General features: G+C 50.2%; 1 protein-coding gene across 1 annotated transcript; it reads left to right on the top strand.

The window, feature by feature from the left end:
* Positions 1 to 211: 211 nt before the first annotated feature.
* Positions 212 to 13,307, top strand: SUV39H1 (suppressor of variegation 3-9 homolog 1). The gene is made up of 6 exons (XM_027533367.1): positions 212 to 433; positions 2,497 to 2,642; positions 3,997 to 4,659; positions 10,549 to 10,695; positions 10,782 to 10,911; positions 11,642 to 13,307. Exons 1-6 carry the CDS (start codon positions 415 to 417, stop codon positions 11,773 to 11,775), a joined length of 1,239 nt encoding a protein of 412 aa, XP_027389168.1. The 5' UTR covers positions 212 to 414; the 3' UTR covers positions 11,776 to 13,307.
* Positions 13,308 to 23,097: the final 9,790 nt, after the last annotated feature.

The following is a 23,097-nucleotide window of genomic DNA, read 5'->3' as shown; positions in this document are numbered from 1 at the left end:
GACTGCTTGGGGTTAAAATATGGTGACGGACTGACTGACGGCGGTAATTGGGGGTCTGACAGGACGGAGAATCCCCTCTTGAGGCTAGCTGACAACGTGATTGGCTGACAGCGTGACAGACAGACCGGCGTACGGGCAGGGCGACCGGCGTACGGGCACGGCCTCCGGCAACCTCAGCCGCCCTTGCTGCCGCTGCCGCCCCTCAGACGCACTCTCGCAAAGCACTGGCGAGCACCCGCCTTCGGGACCGAGCCGAGTGGCTGGGAGGGGTCCCGTCACGGCTCGCCGGTTGGTCCGCGCAGGCGCTGCTCGCTGCGCGGCGCGGCCAATAGGCTGCGCGTTCTCGGCCACGCCCGCGCGAGCTCTCTTCTCGCGAGGCCGGTTAGGCCCGAATGTCGTTAGCCGTGGGGAAAGATGGCGGAAAATTTAAAAGGTGAAGCAGTGGCGGCAGCGACGCGGGCCCGCTGGCAGGCTGGGTGGGCTGGAGGGGTGGCGTCGCGGACTCGGGGCCCCCGGCGTCCGAGGCCACCGGGCCGGGAGCCGGAAGGTCGGCGCCAAAAGGCTGGGGCTCGAGGCGCGCGGGCCTGGCGCGCGGGGCTGGGCGGGGCTGAGGGGAGGGGGCGCGTGCCTTGGAACACGGCGGGCGCGGGGCTAAGTGGGGACGCGAGAGGGGGGCGCGCGCCGCAGATTGCGGCCTGACGGTGCGCGCACGCGCGGGGGCTTGTTGGGGGAGGCCGCGCCCGCGCGCGGGAAAATTGGCCGCCGGTGACCGTTACCCTCTTGGTGTCCACGCGAGACGCCGGAAGGGGAGGGGAGGGAAGGGGACGGACCTCCTTTTCAGAGTTGGGGGACAGGGGATTCTTCAGGGGGAGGGTATCTGCTCGCAGCGTGACGGGGGAAGGATTTGAGGCAGAGAGAACTCTCCCAGGAAGAGGGGAAGAGGACTTCCCTAATGGGAGAGCTGGGCTCCCTCACGCGCAGGCAAAGACGGGTGACTCAGTGTGTTGGGGAAGGTGGGCCCCTCTGGATGAGGGAAGCTGCGGGGAGGATGGGTTCCACAGGTGTGAGGGGGAGCTCTGAGGGTAGGAGAGTCCACCTGTGGTCAGTGCAGAGACAGCAACATATGTGAGTTGGGATCACATTAGTTGGGGCTTCAAATGCAACTTTGCAAGGGAAGAGGCATCATAGGGAAAGGAAGGCGTGGGCACAGGCCGAGTCTCCACTAGGCCTGTCTTAAGAGGAGGGGTGGAAATGCACACGTAATAATTTTGCAGAGCTCTTGTACATTTGTAGGTTGACATCTAGAGTATTTAACCATGAGTTTCGGTTTTTGTAATGGAAGGTAGAAAATATTAAACATTTTTAAAAGATGAAACAGGATGAGGACTGACTGATTACATTTGGAACAAGGGTTTTGTGAAATGATTTGATAAAATGGCTTCTAAAGCACAGCAATTAAGAATATGCCTTGAACCAAAAGAAGCCTTTTAAATTAAAAAATCTGTCCTGAAAAATTTTGGTACCCCCCCCCCCCCATCCTATTTGTTCTGTCCTTGAATTCAGAGCACACTCCTTTGGGCGAGCTTTACCCCTCAGAGAAATATGAATGAGATAGAAAATCAAAATGCAGCCTGAAAAAATATATCTTATGGATTTAAGGCACCCACATGAATCATTTGGGGAAGCTTCCTGTAATCTAATATCACTTCACAGTCTCTTATTCTTAATTCCAAAATCCAAAAAGCCCTGAAACCTTAAATTTGGTGTCATTCAGTGGCAAAATTAGGCTATCACTGCCACTATCTTGCATCTTTCTCTTATTCAGTGTGAAAATTCACACTTTTTCTGCAGAACTGTTAATGTGTTTGATTATGGGTTGATGCCCTTGACCACACTAGGGCTGTATTAGGGAATGTAGGGGATATACCTAGAACTTCACTTGTAAAATACCCCAAAAGGAATTTGGATTCTAAAACATCTGGCACCAGGAGTTACAGATGAGATTATGGACCAGTCTTTCCAGTTAATGCCTTTGTCTGGTGCCCTGGAGGCTTTAATCCCATCCCTACCCACCCACCTTGGGACAGTGCACCCTACTGAGATGGTGATTGTGCTCTTTCTTTTGCAAAGTGGGGAGAAGGACAATTAGGTCCTGAACTCCTAGGAGGTTTGCAGGCAGTTTAAAGAATGGTATAGATGGAGCTTAAAGCTCCGGAGTCCGGGTGGGGAATAGATTTCCTTTACGACCATCCGTGCATCAGAAACCACTTGGAAGTCTGCTGCTCCAGGGTAAGCCTTGGACAGTGGGCACTGGGGTAGATGGGAGTGGCACATCTTTGTTGTAGAAGGGTCTTAGCATTGGGAAGGCCTGTGGATTAAATTTCACTGACTCTGAGGTAGTCCTTTGGAAGTCCCAGGGATGATTTGGGGTCCTCTTTGACCCCTGGCCTCATCAGGATGCCCAGCAATAGTTCTTTCTGGCCCTCTTTGTTCTAGGCTGCAGTGTGTGTTGCAAATCTTCTTGGAATCAGCTACAGGACCTGTGCCGCCTGGCCAAGCTCTCCTGCCCTGCCCTTGGCATCTCCAAGAGGAACCTCTATGACTTTGAAGTCGAGTACCTGTGCGATTACAAAAAGATCCGCGTGAGTCTGGGGTGACTGTGGCCAGGGCAGAGGTGACTCAAGGAAGCTGGCTTCCTGCCCCCCTCCTCCCCCATTACCCACATCTGTTTCCAAAAGCAGTTTTCTCCTCTGATCTTAAAAATGTAGGATTAGTAGGCCCTCTTATCATCTCCATTTTACAGGTGGGAAAACGAAGTGGCTTTCTGAGAGGGGCAGGAGCCAGAATGAATCCCTAAATAAATCTCTCCTCCCACCTCCCTCTGAATACAAACCAATTGCAAAAATTGGGATGCTGAGCCCAGGAGTGGAGATAATGATAGCTAATGGTTTTGATGATGATGGACAGGGAACCCTGGCATGCTGCAGTCCATGGGGTCGCAAAGAGTCCAACACGACTGAGCGACTGAACTGAACTGAACTGAATGGTTTTGAGCACTTTGTGTGCCAGGCACTTTCTTTTAGAAACTAATTTAATCCCACCAGCAACATTGTAAAATGGCAACTGTTTTAACTGGAGAACAGCCTGGAGCCAGAATGCTTCAGTTCACATCCAGGCTGTGTAACCCTGGAAAACTTAACCCAATTCTCTGTACTTCATTTTCCTCATCTATAAAATGGGGATAATTAGCAGTATCTACCTTATATAGAGTTGTAAGGGTTAAATTAGCTAATAATACAAATAAATTGCTTAGAACAGTACCTTCTACATAATGAATGCTAGAAAAACATCTGCTCTTTTTTTCTTATTTACAGGATGAGGAAACTGAGGCCCAGTGAAGTTAAATAACTGCCTAAATTTGCACTACTAGGGAGCGGCAGATTCAGGATGTGTACCCAACGTGTTTAGTTGTAGAATCTGTGTAGTTAAACTCTATCCTATAGTGCCTCTCGGCAAGAAAAGATCCTTCTGGCTGCTGTGTGGAGAACAGACCTAGGGGTGAGGGTGGAAGCAGAGGGACAAGTGAGGAGGCTGCTGCTGCACTCCAGGCGAGCAATGAGGGTGGTGACAGAGATTTGAAGTGTAGGGTTCTGGATGTAGCTTGAAGGATTTCCTGAGGGTGGATGTGGGGAGTGTGAGAAAAAGGAGTCAAAGATGACTCTGAGAGGTGAGGCTGAACAGCTAGCAGGAGGGAATAGGTTTGGGAGATAAAATTAAAAGTTGGATTTAGACAGATAGTAAGGGGGAGAGAGGGATTTGAACCTAGTGAGCCTCACTCTGAAAGCCCATGTTTTTTAATCACTGCAAAGAGTCATTCTAGGAAAGGAGCGGTTTGGGTGTTGCCCACAGCCGTTGGGATGGAAGTGCCACAAGAGCTGGCCCAAGGGTCTTGTCTGTCACTTACAGTGCCCCCACCCCTTCCCCACCCCCCCCCAGGAACAGGAGTATTACCTGGTAAAATGGCGTGGGTACCCAGACTCCGAGAGCACTTGGGAACCACGGCAGAATCTCAAGTGTGTGCGCATTCTCAAGCAGTTCCACAAGGACTTGGAAAGGGAGCTGCTCCGGCGGCACCACCGGTCAAAGCCACCCCGGCACCTGGACCCAAGCCTGGCCAACTACCTGGTGCAGAAGGCCAAGCAGAGGCGGGCACTCCGGCGCTGGGAGCAGGAGCTCAATGCCAAGCGCAGCCACCTGGGACGCATCACCGTGGAGAACGAAGTGGACCTGGATGGCCCCCCACGGGCCTTCGTGTACATCAACGAGTACCGTGTTGGTGAGGGCATCACCCTCAACCAGGTGGCTGTGGGCTGCGAGTGCCAGGACTGTCTGTGGGCACCGGCCGGAGGCTGCTGCCCTGGGGCGTCACTGCACAAGTTTGCCTACAATGACCAGGGCCAGGTGCGCCTGCGAGCCGGGCTGCCCATCTATGAGTGCAACTCCCGCTGCCGCTGTGGCTATGACTGCCCCAACCGCGTGGTACAGAAGGGCATCCGCTACGACCTCTGCATCTTCCGCACGGATGATGGACGCGGCTGGGGTGTCCGCACGCTGGAGAAGATCCGCAAGAACAGTTTCGTCATGGAGTACGTGGGCGAGGTAGGGAGACAGGGCTTGGTGGGTGTGTATGGCTCTCCCCACTGTGTGTTCCCACCCTGAGCGCCTGCCTCTCCCCGCTGTATGCCCGAAGCTCCCCTGCTTTCCGTGGGGGAAAGGTGTTGAGGGGGTAACCTGAGTGTGAGAGGGACATCCTGGCAGGGGCACATATTCCACGCTGGTAGTTAAAGGCATGTTGAAATACCTTCAAGCCGGGTTTACTTCATAAGGGTACCTAGCAAAGAGGTAAGTGGGAACTGAAATCCAGGCAGCATTCCTTTTAACAGGCCACGTGGTCTGCACAGGATTGCATCATCTGAAAAGGCACTTCCTCTTCTCATTTCTTGAGGGTCCAGCTTATCACCAGGCAGTGTCTGCCCAGGAGCACTTTTTTTTTTTTTTTTTTTTTTACTAATCTGCACAAAAAGAACACAGTCTGCCTTGGGCGGGAAGCAGGGGCGGGGTTGGCTACCTCCTCCTCTAGCCACTGCAGGACACTGGGGCAAAGCTGATGCTGTGTTAGGCAGGCTGTCTGCATGCCAGACAACATCTTAGGGGCTTCACATGTTCTAAATCCATTTGCTCCTGTAACTGTCTACATGGGCATGTGGGTGGTATCCTTCCACCCAAATGGCATGGCTGCCTAGGTTCTTTCCCTCTTGTGCCTTTACCGTGGCTTTGAGCTGCCTCTGATCCTCAGTGTTGCCTGGTGGGTGGGCTGAGCGGGGCAGAAGGGGAGGTATCTAATGGGCCGGGCCAGGATATGGTGCATATCATGTCTGCCCACACCTATTGGCTGGAACCAAGTCATGGGCCTTACTTCAGTTCAAAGGCAGCTGCAAAGCATGATTCAGCCATATGCCCAAGTGGAAAACAAAAGGGGGTTGGGTGAATAACTAGCAGGTGTCTGCAACAGCAAGTTCCGAAGTGGGTCACGGTGGGCATTTGGGGTGAGACAGTTGTTACATAGGACTGTCTCATGCGTTGGGGAACATTTAACATCCCTGGACCGTGACCATTTAAATCCAAGAGTGTACCTTGTCACAGGGACAGCCCCAAACACCTCTGTATTTCTGTGGGTCTCTTGGGGTGTGATACAGCTGGGAGGTGACAGCATTGGCTATAGTGATAACAGTGATGAAGAGGAGAGGCTCCTGTTCTGAGGAATTTATGTGTGCGTGCTTAATTGCTTCAGTTATGTCTGACTCTTTGCGACCCTACGGACTGTAGCCTGCCAGGCTCCTCTGTCCACGGGATTCTCCAGGCAAGAATACTTGAGTGGGTTTCCATGCCCTCCTCCAGGGAATCTTCCTGACCCAGGGATCAAAGCCATGTCTCTTAACATCTCCTGCATTGGCAGGTGGGTTTTTTTTTTTGTTTTTTTTTTAAACCACTAGCACCACCTGGAAAGCCCTGGAGAACTATAGAGAGGGTCATAGCCCCAGGGGGTGGGGGGAACAGAAACTGTCTAGAGACTGAGCAGTCCACACTTCAGAGGACCCTGACAGTCTGAACGAAGAGATAGCCACACCCCAGACAATCCTGGGGGTCGGGTGGAGTAAATGTCCATGTGTCGGAGGACTTGACAGTCTAGAGGAAGGAGGAGGCGGCCACAGCTCAGAGGGTTCCTGATAGTCTGTAGGAAGAGGTGGCTATGTCCCAGCACGACCCAAGGAAGAGGGCAAGCTCTCCAGAGGACCCTGGCAGTCCGAGTTAAGAAGTGTCCACGCTCACGCTGCCCTGACAGGAAAGTGAAGTGTCCTTACCCCAGCGGCATAGTGACAGTCAAGAAGCTCAGGTGTACCAAAGAGGCTCTGACAGCCTGGAGGGAGTGTCCACACCCTCAGAGCCCTGACACTCCAATGGAGATATTTAGGTCTTAGAGGGAGAGCAACAGTGTGGAAGAGATGTCACAGCCCAGAGGGGTCGTAGCCATGCAGGGGAGGTGGCATTCACACCCACAGGAGTCAGCGGTCCTGAGGAAGTCCAGAGCAGGGGTGTACCTAGCTTCACCGCACTGGCTGTCTCTGGAGGAGTTGTCAGCAGCACAGGAAGATGCTGACAGGTGAGGAGGAGGAAGAGTCTTCAGCTCATTGGCAACCCCAAGGTCCCACGAGCCCGACTCCTTTCACACCATTCTTCCTTACCGTCCTTACTCCTCCATGCTATAAACATGGCAGTTACTGGGGACCCTCTCATTCCCTATCCTCACTCTTCCCACATTCTCTTCAAGGTATTTCTTGGCTTCCCTCCTGCCACATTCAGTGACTTCCAGGCCCACCTCTGACATCCTTAGACCTATGGGGCCTCCTGATGGCAGCACAGGCCCCCAAACACTGCCAGGTCCAAAACCACCCCCCTGCATCCCACTCTGACAAGGCAGCATGGCAGAGGGCTCAGGAGGATGGAGTCTGGGTGCCTGAGGCTGAATCCCAGCTCCACCACTCATCAGCAGTCACTTAACCTGTTTGTGTCTTAGTCTCCTAATCTGTGTAACAGGAATGATAATAGCACCCACCTCATAGACTTGTTCCAAGAACTAAAGTGAGTTATGATGTGTGAAGCATTTGGTGTTCAGTACACAGTAAGTCTTCAGACAACGTTAGCCATTATAGTCCAAAATTCAGAACATCCAAAATGCCCAGAAACCAAAAATTTCTGTAGCCTACCTGGCTACAAAAGCCAACTAGACCAGATATATGCCTATTTGCAGTCTGTTTACCCCACTTGGTGTGCATATTCATCATTTTGCAGAAATCTTACTAGATTATGTGGTGCTGGCCTACTGGGTGTTACATAATCGGGGGCATACCCCTGACCCCCTCCACTCTGGAACCCAGTTCACTCTCCACCTCTGCTCTGTCAGTCCCTACACCATTGTGCTTCCACGTTCATCAGAACATCACCACCCTAACCCACCAGAGAACATAGCCTAGGTTATCCATTCTGAAACATGCACTTTCTTCATGTTTTTTTCAACTCTGAAATGAAAGTGAACCTCACTTTAATTAGTTTAATTAAATGATGGCATATCATCATTTAATTAGCAGAAGTTTTTTTTTTCTTGGGAAAGGGCACACAAAAGATGGGAGCCTGTTAGATTTTGACAAGCTACAGTACTCAGCCATTCCTAACACGAAAACAAACAGAAACCCCTTTCACATATCTGAACTTGTTGGATTCTTACAACAGCCCCTGTCAAGTTGGGATTATTGTCATCTCCATTCTACAGATGAGAAAACTGAGGCACAGAGAGGTAACGTGCTCAGAGTCACCATGCTAGTAAAGTGGGCCCAAATGTCTAAAACTGGTGTCCTGCCAGACCTGGTGGAGTGTTGTGGTTTGGGTTTGTTTGTTTGTTTCATTTGGCTGAGAAAACAGGCACAGGGAGAGAACATTCAGGATCCCATATCCAGGAGGGGGCAGAGCAGCAACTGGCTTCTGAGTCTTCTGGTTCCCATTCCCATCAAAACCCTTTCCCAGCTGCCAGCTTCTAGCCCATCTGTATTCCCTAGTCACCCTGGTAGGGAGCAGGGACATGGACTGTTTTGCTCCCAGGTTTTTTTTGGGGTGGACCAACCCTTACAGAGTGGGGCTGAAAAGAAGCCAGAAGGAACCCTTTGTGCCCTGCAGGGTCTACAGTGTGACTCACTCATGGGGAGCCTGAGGGAGCAGGTAGGGGAAGAACGGACAGGAAAATAGAAACTGGGGAGGGACCCAAAGGGAAAAACCAGCCCAGGCACCACCTGGTCTGCTCATGAGCCCAGGAGAGGCTGCCCTTTGATCCCAGGCTTCTAGAGGCAGCAGTGGGTGGGGAGCGGGAGCTTCAGGAAGGCTGCACAGATAAGTGACATCTGTGGGAGCTGACATCAGAAGGAAGAGTGTGTTCTCTGGGAGGTGGAGGGAAGCTGACCTTGATGTACTCCTACTCAGAATACTTCTGTGACTCCTGTTTTGTCCCACAGGAGAGAGTCCCCACTCTTCAATCTGGTCAAAGCCCTTTTGTGATCTGCAGTTCCCTTTAGATGGTATCTCTCTTCCACTGCCCCTCAAGCTCTAAGCACTAACGACTGTGATCCATGAAGGTCAGACCGGCCTGGTCCCTGTGTTCTCCCAGCAGTGACCCCCAAGGGCCAGTACCAGCCTGGTCCTGTGTCTCCCCCACTCAGCTGTGACCCCTGAGTACTGGGGCCAGGCACAGGGTAGGCCCCATGGAAATCCACTGAATGAATGAGCGAACAAACAGAAATTGCGATGGGGAAGCCAGGTTCCTCAAGGAATGGAGCTGGAGTAAGGGGCAGTAAGCAGCGTGACACAGGGGATAAGCCTGCATCGGCTGTTAATCAGCCTTCAGCATGGAGCAGAGGCTGGAGGTGGTGATGGAGGAGGCAAGAGAAAACAGAGGCTGGTCACAGGCTGGCATGAGAATGAGCAAGAAAGGAGGCTGGGGTGGGTCTCAGGCTTATGTCCAGTGTGGCAGGAGGGTAGTGTTGGGCAGTGGTCTCTGACAGAGGGAGAGGGAAGAAGATGGGATATGGCAAGAAGAGAGTATCTGAGCTGCCTTTAGGGCCACCGCTGGATTGAGGTCAGGGCTCTGAGCTAGAGAGTAGAATACACATGACAGGTGTCTACTGTGTGTCAGCAGCGTACTGCGCTGGCACTTGTTGCTGATAGGCAGCAAGAACCCAGGAGTGGAGAATGAGGCCGGCCCTGGTCTAGGGGCACCCAGGCTGAGGAAGGGGAAGTCTTGGCTACTGGTGGGACCTCACCCAGAGGCAGCATGGTCGGGGATTACCAGAAGGCTGTGGTTGACCAGGAAGAGGTGACATGAGGGATAGAGAGGAGGGGTGGTGTGTGGCGGGGGTTGGGGTGAGGAGTCCATCGCCAGCACTTGGGAGGCAAGGACAGGCTGGGCTAGGATAGTGGTCCGGTTACTAGGACAGGCGGGGACCCAGCTGGGGAGGAGGATACGCCTCCTGCTGTCTTAAATACCAGCTGTTGGCAGTGCACAGTGTTAGGCCTGAGTGAGGTGGTCTCATCTGTGCTCTGGTCTCCTTACTTTCCTCTTCCTTCTCTGTCTGAGTTTTTGGCCTCCACCTCTTTTTTGTGCTATCAGACTCTGGGGTCTTGGCCTTTTCTCTGGACCTGGGACCTTTGCATTAAGATTCTGTGTGTCTAACTCTGCCTCTGGTATCTAAGTCTCTTTCTCATTCATTCAGTCTCCCTTTCCCCAGGCCTCTCGTGCTCACTATGTGCTTTTTGCTGTCTGCACTGCCCTGCATAGGCTTCCCAGGTGGAACAGTGGTAAAGAATTCACCTGCCAGTGCAGGAATCATAAGGGACGTGGGTTTGATCCCTGGGTCAGGAAGACCCCCTGGAGAAGGGAATGGCAACCCACTCCAGTATTCTTGCTTGGAGAATCCCATGGAGAGAGGAGTCTGGCGGGCTATAGTTCTTGGGGTTGCAAAGAGTTGGACACGACTGAGAACACAGTGCACACACCGACCTGCGCTGGCTTGATTCTCTTGTGCTGGTCCTTCAGTGCCTCAGGCTCTCTTGCCCTGGATCAGCCTCTCACTCCCACTCTCCCCACCCTTCTCTATTCAGCCCTGGGTCTTTTTCTTCCTCACCTTTGATGTGGGTCTCTCACTAAGGAGGTTTCTCTCTCACTTCTGGACCTTGTGACCGGCCTCCACCTACCATTGAGAGACTCACCATACCATCCAGAGGCCTGAGAAGGGCTGCCAGCCCTTGTGTGTCACTACTGAGCCAGCCACAGGGGTGCCTCCTTGCTCCCTTGTTCTTCAGGGGGCCAGGATGGGGGTCAGGAGCTCTGCTGGCTTTCCTGAACCTTCTGGGCCAATCTCCTCTCCCCTGTGGCCTTCTCCCCAGATCATTACCTCAGAGGAGGCAGAGCGGCGGGGCCAGATCTATGACCGCCAGGGTGCCACCTACCTCTTCGACCTGGACTACGTGGAGGATGTGTACACTGTGGACGCCGCCTATTACGGCAACATCTCTCACTTTGTCAACCACAGTGTGGGTACCCGCAGGTGGGCAGGGGGTTGGGAGGAGCAGGCTGGGGCCCCTCCTCACCCTCCTGCCGTTTTTTGTTTTTTGCCCAGTGTGACCCCAACCTCCAGGTGTACAACGTCTTCATAGACAACCTTGATGAGCGGCTGCCCCGCATTGCTTTCTTTGCCACCAGAACCATCCGGGCAGGCGAGGAGCTCACCTTTGATTACAACATGCAAGGTGGGGGTGGCAGGGGACTGGGGGCAGGGACACACAATGACATGGGACATGAGGACCCCTCCCCAAGGAGCTTTAAGATGCTCTTCCTCACTCCCAGTCTCCTATCTGGACTCCTGGATTCATGCCTACCCTTTGCAGATCCCTTCATTCCTAACCACTGGACCCCAAGCCCGAGACCCTCATACCAGCTTCTCCTGAGGCTCCTGGGGGAGGATGTTTGGCTCAAGAGTTGAGACACTCCTCCTGATTGCAATCTTGTCTGAATTTCCCCAGTCCCCCAACCTTCACTCTCCTAACCCCCTTTGACCTCCTCATTCCAAGCCTCTGGACACCCTTGTGGCCTCCAGCCAGTCCCTTTCTTGACAAACTAGCCACCTCTGAGACACTCAAGGGGAATCTTTGGCAGGAGAGTTCAGATGCCCCTCTGGATGCCCAGGTGACCCTCCATTCCTGACCCCTGTCTGACACAACCCTCTCGGTTACCCCGACAGTTCCCTGCCTCCTCCGAGAACCCTCACTCCTGGCCATCTTCCTAACACCTGAACACCCCTCTAGTGGAAGCCCTGGCCCCTGCCCGAAACCACCAACCCTATGCCCCACTACCTGACTCAGATCTCAGACCTGCTCCCCGCCCCTCAGACTCCTGGGTCCTGTGGTAAAAAGGGCAGTGGGACCCCTCCATCTTGGCCTTCTGTCTAACAAGTACCCCCCTCCGGCTGTGACTCCACAGTGGACCCGGTGGACATGGAGAGCACACGCATGGACTCCAACTTTGGCCTGGCTGGGCTCCCCGGCTCTCCCAAGAAGCGGGTCCGCATTGAATGCAAGTGTGGGACTGAATCCTGCCGCAAATACCTCTTCTAGCCCCGTGAAGTCTGAGGCCAGACTGACCAAGGGAGGCTAAAAAGCTGCCCACCCCACCTACCCACTGCTGCCCTCCTGTTGAAGAACAACTGCCAGGGCCTCCTGCCTGCCTCCGCCTGCCCCCTGCTCAGGGCTGCATGGCCATGGGGAAGATGGACTCCAGGAGTCCCCTCTCCCTGTCCCAGCCCCATCCATGGGTTGCACTTACAAACCCCTGCCCACCTTCAGAAGTGATTTTTCAACACCAGGACTTTCTGCAGTTGGGATTCATGGCCTAGCAAGGCGGTCTGAGGGCTGAGCCTCAGCCCATACCCAAAGTAGAAACGTTTGTTTTTGCACCTGCTTCTGGCCAGAGCTTGAAGGGTCTGCTGCAGGCCCTCTCCCTGCTGCCCCAAGGGTGTGAGGAAGCATTCCCAGGACAGGCTGACCCCAGAGCCCAGGATTCCCAGTCCATTCACCTCCCCTGCCACAGAAATGTGCTAGTGAAGTGGGGGGGGGGGGTCTTCAAGGGCTGCAGGCTGTGGCTGGGTCCTGCTCATGCTTGCATGCTGGCTGGTGTTGGCCTGACAGCTGTAGGGTCTCCTTTTCAAAGCTGTGCCTCTGAGAAGCAGACACCCACATGCCACTAGAGGAGAGTGGATGCCCACAGCCTGTTGGCCAGTGAGAGGCAGCCCAGACTTTGCCTGTCCTTAAGGTGGGCAACCCACTCCAGTATTCTTGCCTGAAAAATCCCATGGACGGAGGAACCTGGTAGGCTACAGTCCATGGGGTCACAAAGAGTTGGACATGACTAAGCGACTTCACTTCACTAAGGTGGGCTGGGACTCAGCTCTGCCTTTGCAACAGCTAGAAGGTGCCCAGGGCTCTTGAGCTCAAAGGATGCTGGGAGCCCTTAACCTGCAGCGTGAGGACTGCTGATAGCACCCAGAGCTGGGCCCAAGACCTAGCTAGGCTGTAGACAGCACTTAGACAAAATGTGCATGGATGGGATACTGAGGAGGTGCCAGGCACTGGGCTGAGCACCTGGTCCACGTGGATCGTCTCAGGGAAGCCTTGAAAACTATGGAGGTGGATCCCAGGAAAGGGCCCGTGTGGCAGAAGGCAAAGCACAGACCAAGAATGGGGTGGGGCTGGCTTACCCACCAGGGTGTGGCGAGGTGAGGGGAAGCCCCTGTCGCCTCCTAGCCCTCCAGCCCTTTGCACTCACCTTGGGTCCTCTGGTCTCAGTTCCCTGCCCACAAATGTATAAAAGGTGAAGGCGCTGATGGCTGCCTCATCCCTTGCTTCCCCTGTGAGGTCTTCTCTAGGAAGCCTTCCATCCCTGACTACCTGTGCGCAGTGTCCCCACGTGAGACTGTGTGCCCTGCCAGCAGATGCCAGATCTGTGTGTCTGTTTTTGTGTGTCTGTGCTCCCCACCCCCAGACTGACCTTCAGGCTTGTACTGAATCTGATTCTCCTCTTGTATATCCCCTTGGCCCTCCCAGTCTGGGAATGGGCGTCAATAAAACAGGTTATTGACTGAAAAAACCAAGGCGTGGGGATTGAAGACCTTGTGTAGGTGGGGGTTGGGGAGATGAGAGGCTGGGAGCAGGGGTGCCCAGGAATGCAGTCCTCCAACCTCAGCCATTTAACATTTCCTGCAGTGTACCACTTGCACCACCGTCTGCATACATGCTGACCTAAGATAAGCTTGCTTTATACTTAAATGTTATCATACACTGGACAAGCAAGCTAAATCCATTGCTGTTGAAATGGACAAACCATTATCACTGGCCATACATATGACACAATTCTAGCTGGATCCTCCATGCTTTTCAAACTTTTGAGCCCAAAGCCTGCTTACTACATTCAAAGAGAAAAGTCTGTATGTGCTGAGGGAAGCTTTTCTGCAAATATTTATTGAGCACCTATATGTGCCAGGGTATAAAACATAAGAAAGAAAGGGTGTTTCAAGTATACATACTTGTCTTCATCATCCTTCAACCTGAATGTGAACCCATGCCCTTTGGTTCTGCTCAGAGACCACACATGCTGTGACATAGGTACCCAAATATTTCAGAGACCTTGCACACAGGCGACAGGATCCTGAACAGCTCAGAGATCTAAGTACAGGCCTCTGAACAGCTCATAGACATTACACCCTGGACATTGACCCTGGACCTCAGGGACCTCACACCTTGGGACACATCTCCCTACAGCTCTGCAATCCTGCCTGGACACAAACCCCATATAACCCATGCTGCACTGAAACTAGAGGACACAGACTCCAAAGAACCCCGAGGCTGCAAATGCTGCCCCCTACACTGCATCCAATTTTGGGGATAGAGATTCACAAACATCTCAAAGACCTCACAACCTGCGATACTGTTCCCCAATCTATTCAGAGCCTTCACCCCTGATCATCTATTCCCAAACCGCCCAGAGACCTCACAGCCCCAGACAGACCCCTGCACCCCAAACAGCAGAGCTGTGAAACCCTGGACATGGACCACCCAAACACCCAAGAGAACACAGATCCCTAACTGGTTCTAAAACCTCATGCTTTAGACATGGACCCCCAAGTTACTGAGACACCCTGGAACACAGCACTAAACATTCCAGAGGCCTTATTCCCTAGAATATAGTGCCACAAACAACTCAGACTCATGTCTTGGACACAGACTCTAAAGAACTCGGAGATTCCATGGCCCAGAAACAGACCCTGTTCAGAGAATTCTGACCCTGGGAAACGTCTATACACAGCTCAGAGACTCCACAACTTCTGACACAGACCTCTAAACAGTTCAGAGTCAGGACATTCTAGGAAATACTGAAGCATTTAAGAGACCTCATGCTTTGCAACCCACATACCCAAAGAGCTCAGAGACCTGAAAGTCTGACTTCAGGTCCCCACAAAACTCACAGACTTCACAACCAAGGATAAAGACCCAGCACCTTCTCAGAGAACTTCCAAACTGGGATAAAGATGGGCAAACAGTTCAGAGACCTCATATCCCAAACATGATGGTAGGGCACACCAAAACCACATCTGCTGAGACACGGGCACTAAACCAGCTCAGCAACCTCGCACTCAACAGATTCCTGTTCAGACATGTCACAAATTGGACAGAGATTCCCCACAAACAGCTCAGAGCCTTCAACGCTGAGACACGTCTGCAAACAGCTCAAAGGCCTCATGTTCTAGTTCACAGAAGAGCTCAGAGACCTGAAAATCTGGACATGGATCCTCTATAGCTTCTAGGCTTCATGTCCTGTGATACAGACCCCAAAAAACTCCGAGGTCACATGTTCTGGACACAGACCCCAAACAGCTTAGAAACCTCACACCCTAGGCTAATATCCCCAACAAAAAACACAGACTGCCAAATGATTGAGAAATAGCACACCCTGGACTCAGACCTCAAAAGCACTCAGGGAACTTGCACTTTGTGCTTGTATCCAGGAAGACTTCAGACATCTGACCCTCATGGACACAGATCACCAAACAGCCCAGAAACCTCACGTTCTGGGCAAAGTCGGCCACACATGGCAGAGAAACCTCAGAACTGGGACATGGACCCACAACAGCTTGCAGACCTTGCATCAGAGAACTTCTATCCTGGGAGACAAACACAAAAACGGCTCAGACACAGCACATCCTGGCTCCCTGTGCCCACAAACAAGCAACTCACACTGGGACAAAAACTCTCAGACTTCATTAACCTCACGCCCTGGAAAGCAGACCTGCTAACAGGCCAGAGACCTCACATATCAGATACACAATGCCAAAATGCTCAAAATTAATGAACATCACGCCCTATGACACAGACCCCTACACCACTCAGAAACATAACAACCAGGACATGGACCCCAAAACACCCAAGAGACACCATAAACTGTTGAAAGAACCCCAAACCTCTCAGAGACCTCAAACCCTGGAAACCTAGTAAGTCAGGGATCCCATTCCCTGGGATGGAGGCTCCTCCAACAGGAGTTACCTCACTCTCGGAAACACACCCCAACAGTTAGGGACCTCAACAGCAAGGGGATACAGAGCTCAGAAATCTCACACTCTGGGACACAGAGGGTGAAGCACCTCCAAGGCCTGAGGCATTAGAAAGACTCCAAACTCTAGAAACGTATCCAGAAACTGCCCCTCAAAATCACACCCAAAGACAAAACCCCCGACATCAGTAAGAACTCATTCCCTGGGACATGGGCTGAAAACAGTTCAGGGGGTGACACCCAAAACAGCTCAGCCACCTCACCCCTAAACAGAGACTTCTCAATGGTTCAGAAATGTCATACTCTGCACAGAAACTACCACAGAGTTGAGAGATTTCACGCACCTAGTAAAGACCTCCAAATAGCTCAGAAAACTCACTAAACAGCACCCCCCATTCCCCCATTAAAAGTTCAGAAAACTTGACCCGGGAACAAATCCCTAATGAATCAGATAGCTCACACCCTGGGATTGAGGCCTCCCCAAAAGAAGAGGCCTGAAAATATGTTCCAAACAAGTCAAGAACCTCTCAAACCAAAAGAGCTCAGGAACCACAGACTCTAGGACAGTCACCCAAAAAACACAGTGAACTCACCCCTGGAATGTAGACCATAAAGAGCTCAGAACCCCCAAGTCCAGAATTCAGAAATCCTTCTGAGACTTAAGATATAGACCCTAAAATATAATTCAAAGAAAATATGCTGGATGTAGAACATCGAATAACCTTAAATCGCAGGACGCACACACCCAAACAAATCAGGAAACTCACACCCTGGGACAGACATACAAAAACAGCTCAGAGAATTCAAATTCTAGGAAGTACAAGCCCCGAAAGACCAGACCTCACATCCTGTAACATACTCACAAAAAGATCAAAAACCACACAGCCTGAGATACCCACAAGTATTTCAGAGAAACAGCATTCAGGGACATATACCACAAACATCATAGACCACAATCCCTGCAACATTTGCACATAAACATACAGGCATGCCACATGTTGCCATTTGGTGTTTAGTCGCTAAGTTATGTCTGACTCTTTTGCAACCCCATGGACTATAGCCCGCCAGGCTCCTCTGTCCATGGGACTTTCCAGGCAAGAATACTGGAGTGGGTGCCATTTCCTTCTCCAGGGGATTTTCCCGACCCAGGGATCAAACCCACATCTCCTGCATTGGCAGGCAGATTCTTCTACTGCTGGGCCACCAAGGAAGCCCTGGGATACATACTCACAAACAGATCAGAGCACTCATATCCTGGGAAATAAACCAAAGAATGGATGAGAGATTCACACCCACAAAAAGACCAGAGACTCAAATCCTGAAACATAAACCCAAAACACCTTGGGACCTCACATGCTAGGACAAGAAAGACAGGTTAAAACCTTGTGATCTGGGACACAGAGCCCCAGAAAGATGAGACACCACACACTGTTGATGGATATACTAGAATATATCCTCACATCTTGAGACACACACCACTAGAGTTGTTGAAGTACATCCACAAATAAATGTGATACCTGGGGACATGGGTCCTCACATAGATCAAAGACTTCACACCCTTGGACATATACTCACAGACAAGTAAGAGACCTTGAAAGCTGGAAATACAGAACTAGATGAAAGAGCTCTCATCCTGGGACATAAACCCCCAAAGAGGTCAGATAACTCATGTCTTTGGACATACGCCCATAATCACAACAGAGACCTCAGACCCTAAGACACAGAGCGTCACACAGAGCATATACCATGGAATGTACACAGCAAAGGGATCAGATACTTCCCACCCTGGGACATACATTGAAAAAGGCCAGAGAGAGACACATATTCTAGGAAATATACTTTAAATCTTGGGAAACAGATCCACAAAGAGACTAGAAACCTCAAACATTGGGACGTGCACCCCAAAACAGATCAGAGACCACACAGCCTGGGACACATATCCACAAACAGCTTGGGATTTCACATCCTGGAACAAACATCAAGAAACAAATTAAGAGACCTCAAATGCTTGACAATACACATGAAGATATAAGGGCTATCACATCCTGGGACATAGAGTAACAAAATGTTCACAGACCTCACATGCTAGGAAATACAGAAACAGATCAGAAACCTTACATCCTAGAACATGCACTCAAACAGATCACAGACATGAAGTCCTGCAAAACACACCCACAAACCATTCACAAACCTTGTATCCTGGAACATACAACAAGTCAGAGACCTCACATCTGATGCCTGCAACCAAAGAGGATACAGATAACAGATCCTGAGATGGACATCCAAAACCTATCAGTGACCTGAAATTCTGGGAAGACAGCAACAAACAGATCAGAGATCTCCATTCAGCAAAACAGACACACCAAGTGGACAGAGACACACATTCCAGAATACTCATCCACAAAGAGCTCCCCAAAAAGTCATGTATTGGGAAATATACCCACAAACACCTCAGAGACTTCACATCCTTGGACATTCACCAACAGATCAGACACATCAAAACCTACAAATCACATACAGAAACATACTGGTTCTTATATATGGGGGAATACATCCACAAATAGATTGGAGGGCTCAAGTCCTGGGGTGTACATTGACAAAAATATCAGAGACCTTACAGCCTGGAGCATACAAAACAAAGAAAGACATCAAATCCTGCAACACCCATCCACCATCAAGTTAGATACTCCATGTACTGAAGAATACATCCAGCAAATACACAAGATTGTAGACGTCACATTTTGTAGCATAACCCACAAAGAAGACAGAGGATCCAAGCATTTGTAGGTTCAAATCTCTCTCACCTCAGCTTCTGCCATCACATCACTTTTTGTGACTTTCCTCTGTCATCACATAGCCCTCCATGTCTCAATAAACAGTTACTTCAAGCTCTCTGATACTGAAGGTTCTGCCTCCCTCATATAAAGATCATATGGTGACTATACTGGATCCTCCAAGGTAATCCAGGATAACTGCACCAATCTCAGGATGCTTACTAATACATATTTGCCAAGTCCCTTCTTCCAGGTAAGATAACACATTAAAAAGTTCTAGGAATGGGGTGAGGACATTGATCTATTATTCAACCAAAGAGAATATACATGCACAAACAAAAAGAGGCCTCACATCCCAGTACATACACCCAGGAAATGCTCAAAGAATTCACATCTGGAGTTACACACCTCAGAGACGTTCTACCCTGGGAACATACTTGTGAAAGATAAGAGAGCTGGATATTCTGGAACATTCACCAATTAATGCTTAGAGTCCTCACACTCTGAGAATCAGACCCACAAAGACATAAGAGAATGCACTCTCTGGGACATACACCCCCAAAGAAAAGAGGGACCTGACATCCTGGGATAAACTCCCACAAAGAGGGACCCACATTCTAGGACGCCCAAATAGACCCTCTCTGACTCTGGGATATGTACACCCACAAAGGGCAGAAAAAAGCCCACATTCTCTGACATATACACACAAACAGGTCAGGGATCTCATAAACTGGGACATATAACCTCAAATGAAACAGACTGCATATACCCTTTTACAAACCCACCCAAAGAGATGACACACTCGCATGTGGCATAAATGCACAAAAGATCAAAGACTCAATCTGAGAAATACAATCCAAATCACACCAGAGACCTTCAATCTTGCAACATGAACTGACAAACAGGTTACAAACCTCACGTGCTGATAAATGCACCCAGATAAATACAAACACTGGAAATCTTTGGGCACACAGACTCAAGGAGATCAGAGAATTCAGATCCTGGGATACACACCTACAGAGATCCTCCCCGAAACAAGTGCATGGAAATACACCCATAAGCACCTCAGAGGGCTGTTAATGTGGGACATGCACCCACAAATAGATCAGAGGCCTCACATCCCAAAACACACAACCAGAATGAACTCAGAAATCTCACATCCTGGATATATCTCTGTCTTATCTGGGCTTCCCTAGTGGCTTACATGGTAAAAAATCTGCCCGCAATGCAGGAGACCCAGGTTCGATCCTTGGGTCGGGAAGATCCCCTGGAGAAGGGAATGGCAACTCCAGTATTCTTGCCTAGAGAATCCATGGACAGAGGAGCCTGGCGGGCTACAGTCCAAAGGGTTGCAAAGAGTCGGACATGACTGAGTGACTAACACTTTCACTTTTCACTTTAATCTATCTATGGTGATATGAATATTGATATAGATAGGTTTTAATAGATAAGACTTTCACTTCATGGCATATATGCCATCAAACAAGTAAAAAAATGCTTAAATTATCCCCATAAGACATCAGATACCTGGAATAAATACCCACAAACAGCTCAGAGATCTCACACTCTGGGATGTATTATACATTCACAAAACACCGGAGACCTCATATCCTAGGACATGCACTGAGAAACAGATCAGAGAACTCAACTCCTGTGAAAACACCATCAGGCACATCAGAGACCTCACACTCTTATTCATTCCCCCATAAAAAGACCAGACACTTTACACTATCAGACAAGTACACACAAACAGATGAGAGAATTCCCATGATGGCATATACACCTGGATTCACTCCCTGTTTCATTCGCCAGTGAACACACCAGGGGCCTCTCAACACAAAACTGAGACAAAAAGCAGATCAGGAATCCTCACATCCTGGAACATAATCCGAGAAACAGATCTGGGGTTTCAATCAAAGGGAAATCTACCCACAACGAGCTCAGCATCCTTACACCGTGAGCATGCATACCTCAACAGTTCAGAGAACTCACATCCTGGGACCTGTACACAAAGTCAGATCAGAGGCCTCCTCTCTTACTCCAAAACAGCTGGGCCCACAAATTCTGGGACATGCAACATCAAAGACAACAGAGACCTCACACCCTGGTTCAAATACTCGAACACAAACCAGAGACCTTCCATCAGCAGACACACACTCACAGATCATGGCATTCACGTTCTTGGGTGTGTACTATCAACCAGAGACCTCACAACCTGGGACGTTGTATTCTCTTTTCCCTCTCTTCCCCCCTCCCTCTCATCCTTCCTACCTTCCTTCCTTCTTTCTTTCCTTCCAGAAAAGAAGGCTACATTTACTCCATTTCTTTTTTTAATTTTTTTGGGTCACATTGTGCAGCCTGTGGGGATCTTAGTTCCCCGACCAGGGACTGAATCCAGGACCTCAGCCGTGAAAGCATGGAGTCCTAACCACTGGATCACCCGGGAATTAATTCCCTATTCCATTTCTTGAAGATGCAGGCCTTTCGTCTTCTCAGAACTTGCTGCTGTAACAAATCACCACAATCCTACTGTCATAAAACAAGTTTGTTATCTTACATTTCTGCAGATCAAAAGACTGGCAAGGAGCCTTACAAGGTCAAAGTTAAGGTGGCAGCAGAGCTGGTCTCCTGGAGTTCCGAAGGGAGAAACTAGTCCCTACAGGCCACCTGTATTCCCAAGCTCCGGGCCCCTTCCTCCCATCTTCAGTCAACAGTGTTTCATCTCCAAATCTCTCTCTCTTTTTATTATCTATCTATATCTCTATGTCTCTTTGATTGCTGTTTATGTCATCGTGTTGCCTTTTCTGACTCCACTTCTGTCACTACATTGTGTTCTCTGACTCTTACCTTCATGTGTCCCTCCTATAAGGACACTTGTGATTACACTGGGCCCACCTGGGTAATCGGGGATAACTTCCTCATCTCAGGATGCCTAACATAATCATACCTGCAACACCCCCTTTTCCATATAAAGTAACATACGTATAGGTTCCAGGGATTAGAAAGTGGACCTCTTAGAGGGCTGTTATTCAGTCACCAAAAACAAACATGCACCAATAGTTCATGGACCTCACGCTCTGAGTCACACACTTCCAAACAGATGAGACACCTCCCACCCTTTAATATTCACCCAGGAACAGAGAGACACTCATTTTGGAACACATACCCACCAAAATGCTCAGTGTCCTCAATCACTTGGAATTAAGCTTACCATCTGGGACACACACACACAAATTGTCAAGAGAAACACATCCTTAGACATAAACCACAAACAAGACATGTAGCAGCGAGCTAAATGGATCTCACACCCTTGATAAACCTGCACAAAGAGTTCAGGCATTCACATACTGTGATAAACACAAACAGATCAGAGACCTTACGGGAGAAATACCACCAAAAAGAGATCAGAGCCCTCAAATCCTATAGCATTAAACTACCTTACATACAGGAAATACAACTAGAATGAGTACAGAGACATGGCGCCTTGACATGCACATCCACAAACAGATCAGAGAACTCATAACCTGAGACAGACACCCACAGACAAATCAGAGATCTCAAATCCTGCAATATATACCCACCATCAAGTCAGAGACCTCATTTGCTTGTTTGCTCTGTTGCTCAGTCGTGTCCGACTCTTTGCTACCCTTTGGACTGTAGTCTGCCAGGCTCCTCTGTCCATGGAATTCTCCAAGCAAGAATATCGGAGTGGGTTGCCATTTCCTTCTCCAGGGGATCTTCCTGACCCAGGGATTGAACCTGTGTCTCCTGCATTGGAAGGTGGGTTCTTTTACCACTGAGCCACCAGGGAAGCCCAGAGATCTTGTATGCTAGGAAAAAAGAGCCAGAAACCAGTCATAGGCCTGAGAGCTTACAACATATAACACTTAAAAGGTCAGAGAGCTTATATTCTGGGACATTCCTCCCAAACAGGTCAGAGGTTTCAAAACAAAGGAAATAACCCACTGAGAGCTCAGCAACCTCACAGCCTGGATACACATACCTTTAGATCAGATAAGTACATAGACATAGACATGTGTGTATGTGTTAAGTCGCTTCAATCATGTTCAACTCTGCATCATGTCTGACTCTTTGCAACCCTATGGACTGTAGCCCGCCAGACTCCTCTGTCCATGGGATTCTCCAGGCCACAATACTGGAGTGGGTTGCCACACCCTCCTCCAGGGGATCTTCCTGACTCAGACTCAGGGATAGAACCCACGTGTGTTACACCTTCTGCATTGGATGGGTTCTTTACCACTAGTGCCACCTGGGAAGTACATACCTTCAGATCAGGTCAGTATATAGATATAGACACCAGTCAGTCAGTCAATTCAGTCACTCAGCCGTGTCCGACCCTTTGTGACCCCATGAACTGCAGCACGCCAGGCCTCCCTGTCCATCAGCAACTCCCAGAGTCCACCCAAACCCATGTCCATTGAGTCGGTGATGCCATCCAACCATCTTATCCTCTGTTGTCCCCTCCTCCTCCTGCCCTCAATCTTTCCCAGCATCAGGGTCTTTTCAAATGAGTCAGCTCTTCGCATCATAGACACAGACATA

This window comes from Bos indicus x Bos taurus, chromosome X (assembly GCF_003369695.1).
Source record: "Bos indicus x Bos taurus breed Angus x Brahman F1 hybrid chromosome X, Bos_hybrid_MaternalHap_v2.0, whole genome shotgun sequence".
NCBI classification, from domain to species: Eukaryota; Metazoa; Chordata; class Mammalia; order Artiodactyla; family Bovidae; genus Bos; species Bos indicus x Bos taurus.
The sequence above is the reverse complement of the archived record's forward strand: the minus strand, read 5'-3'. Positions and strand labels throughout refer to the sequence as shown.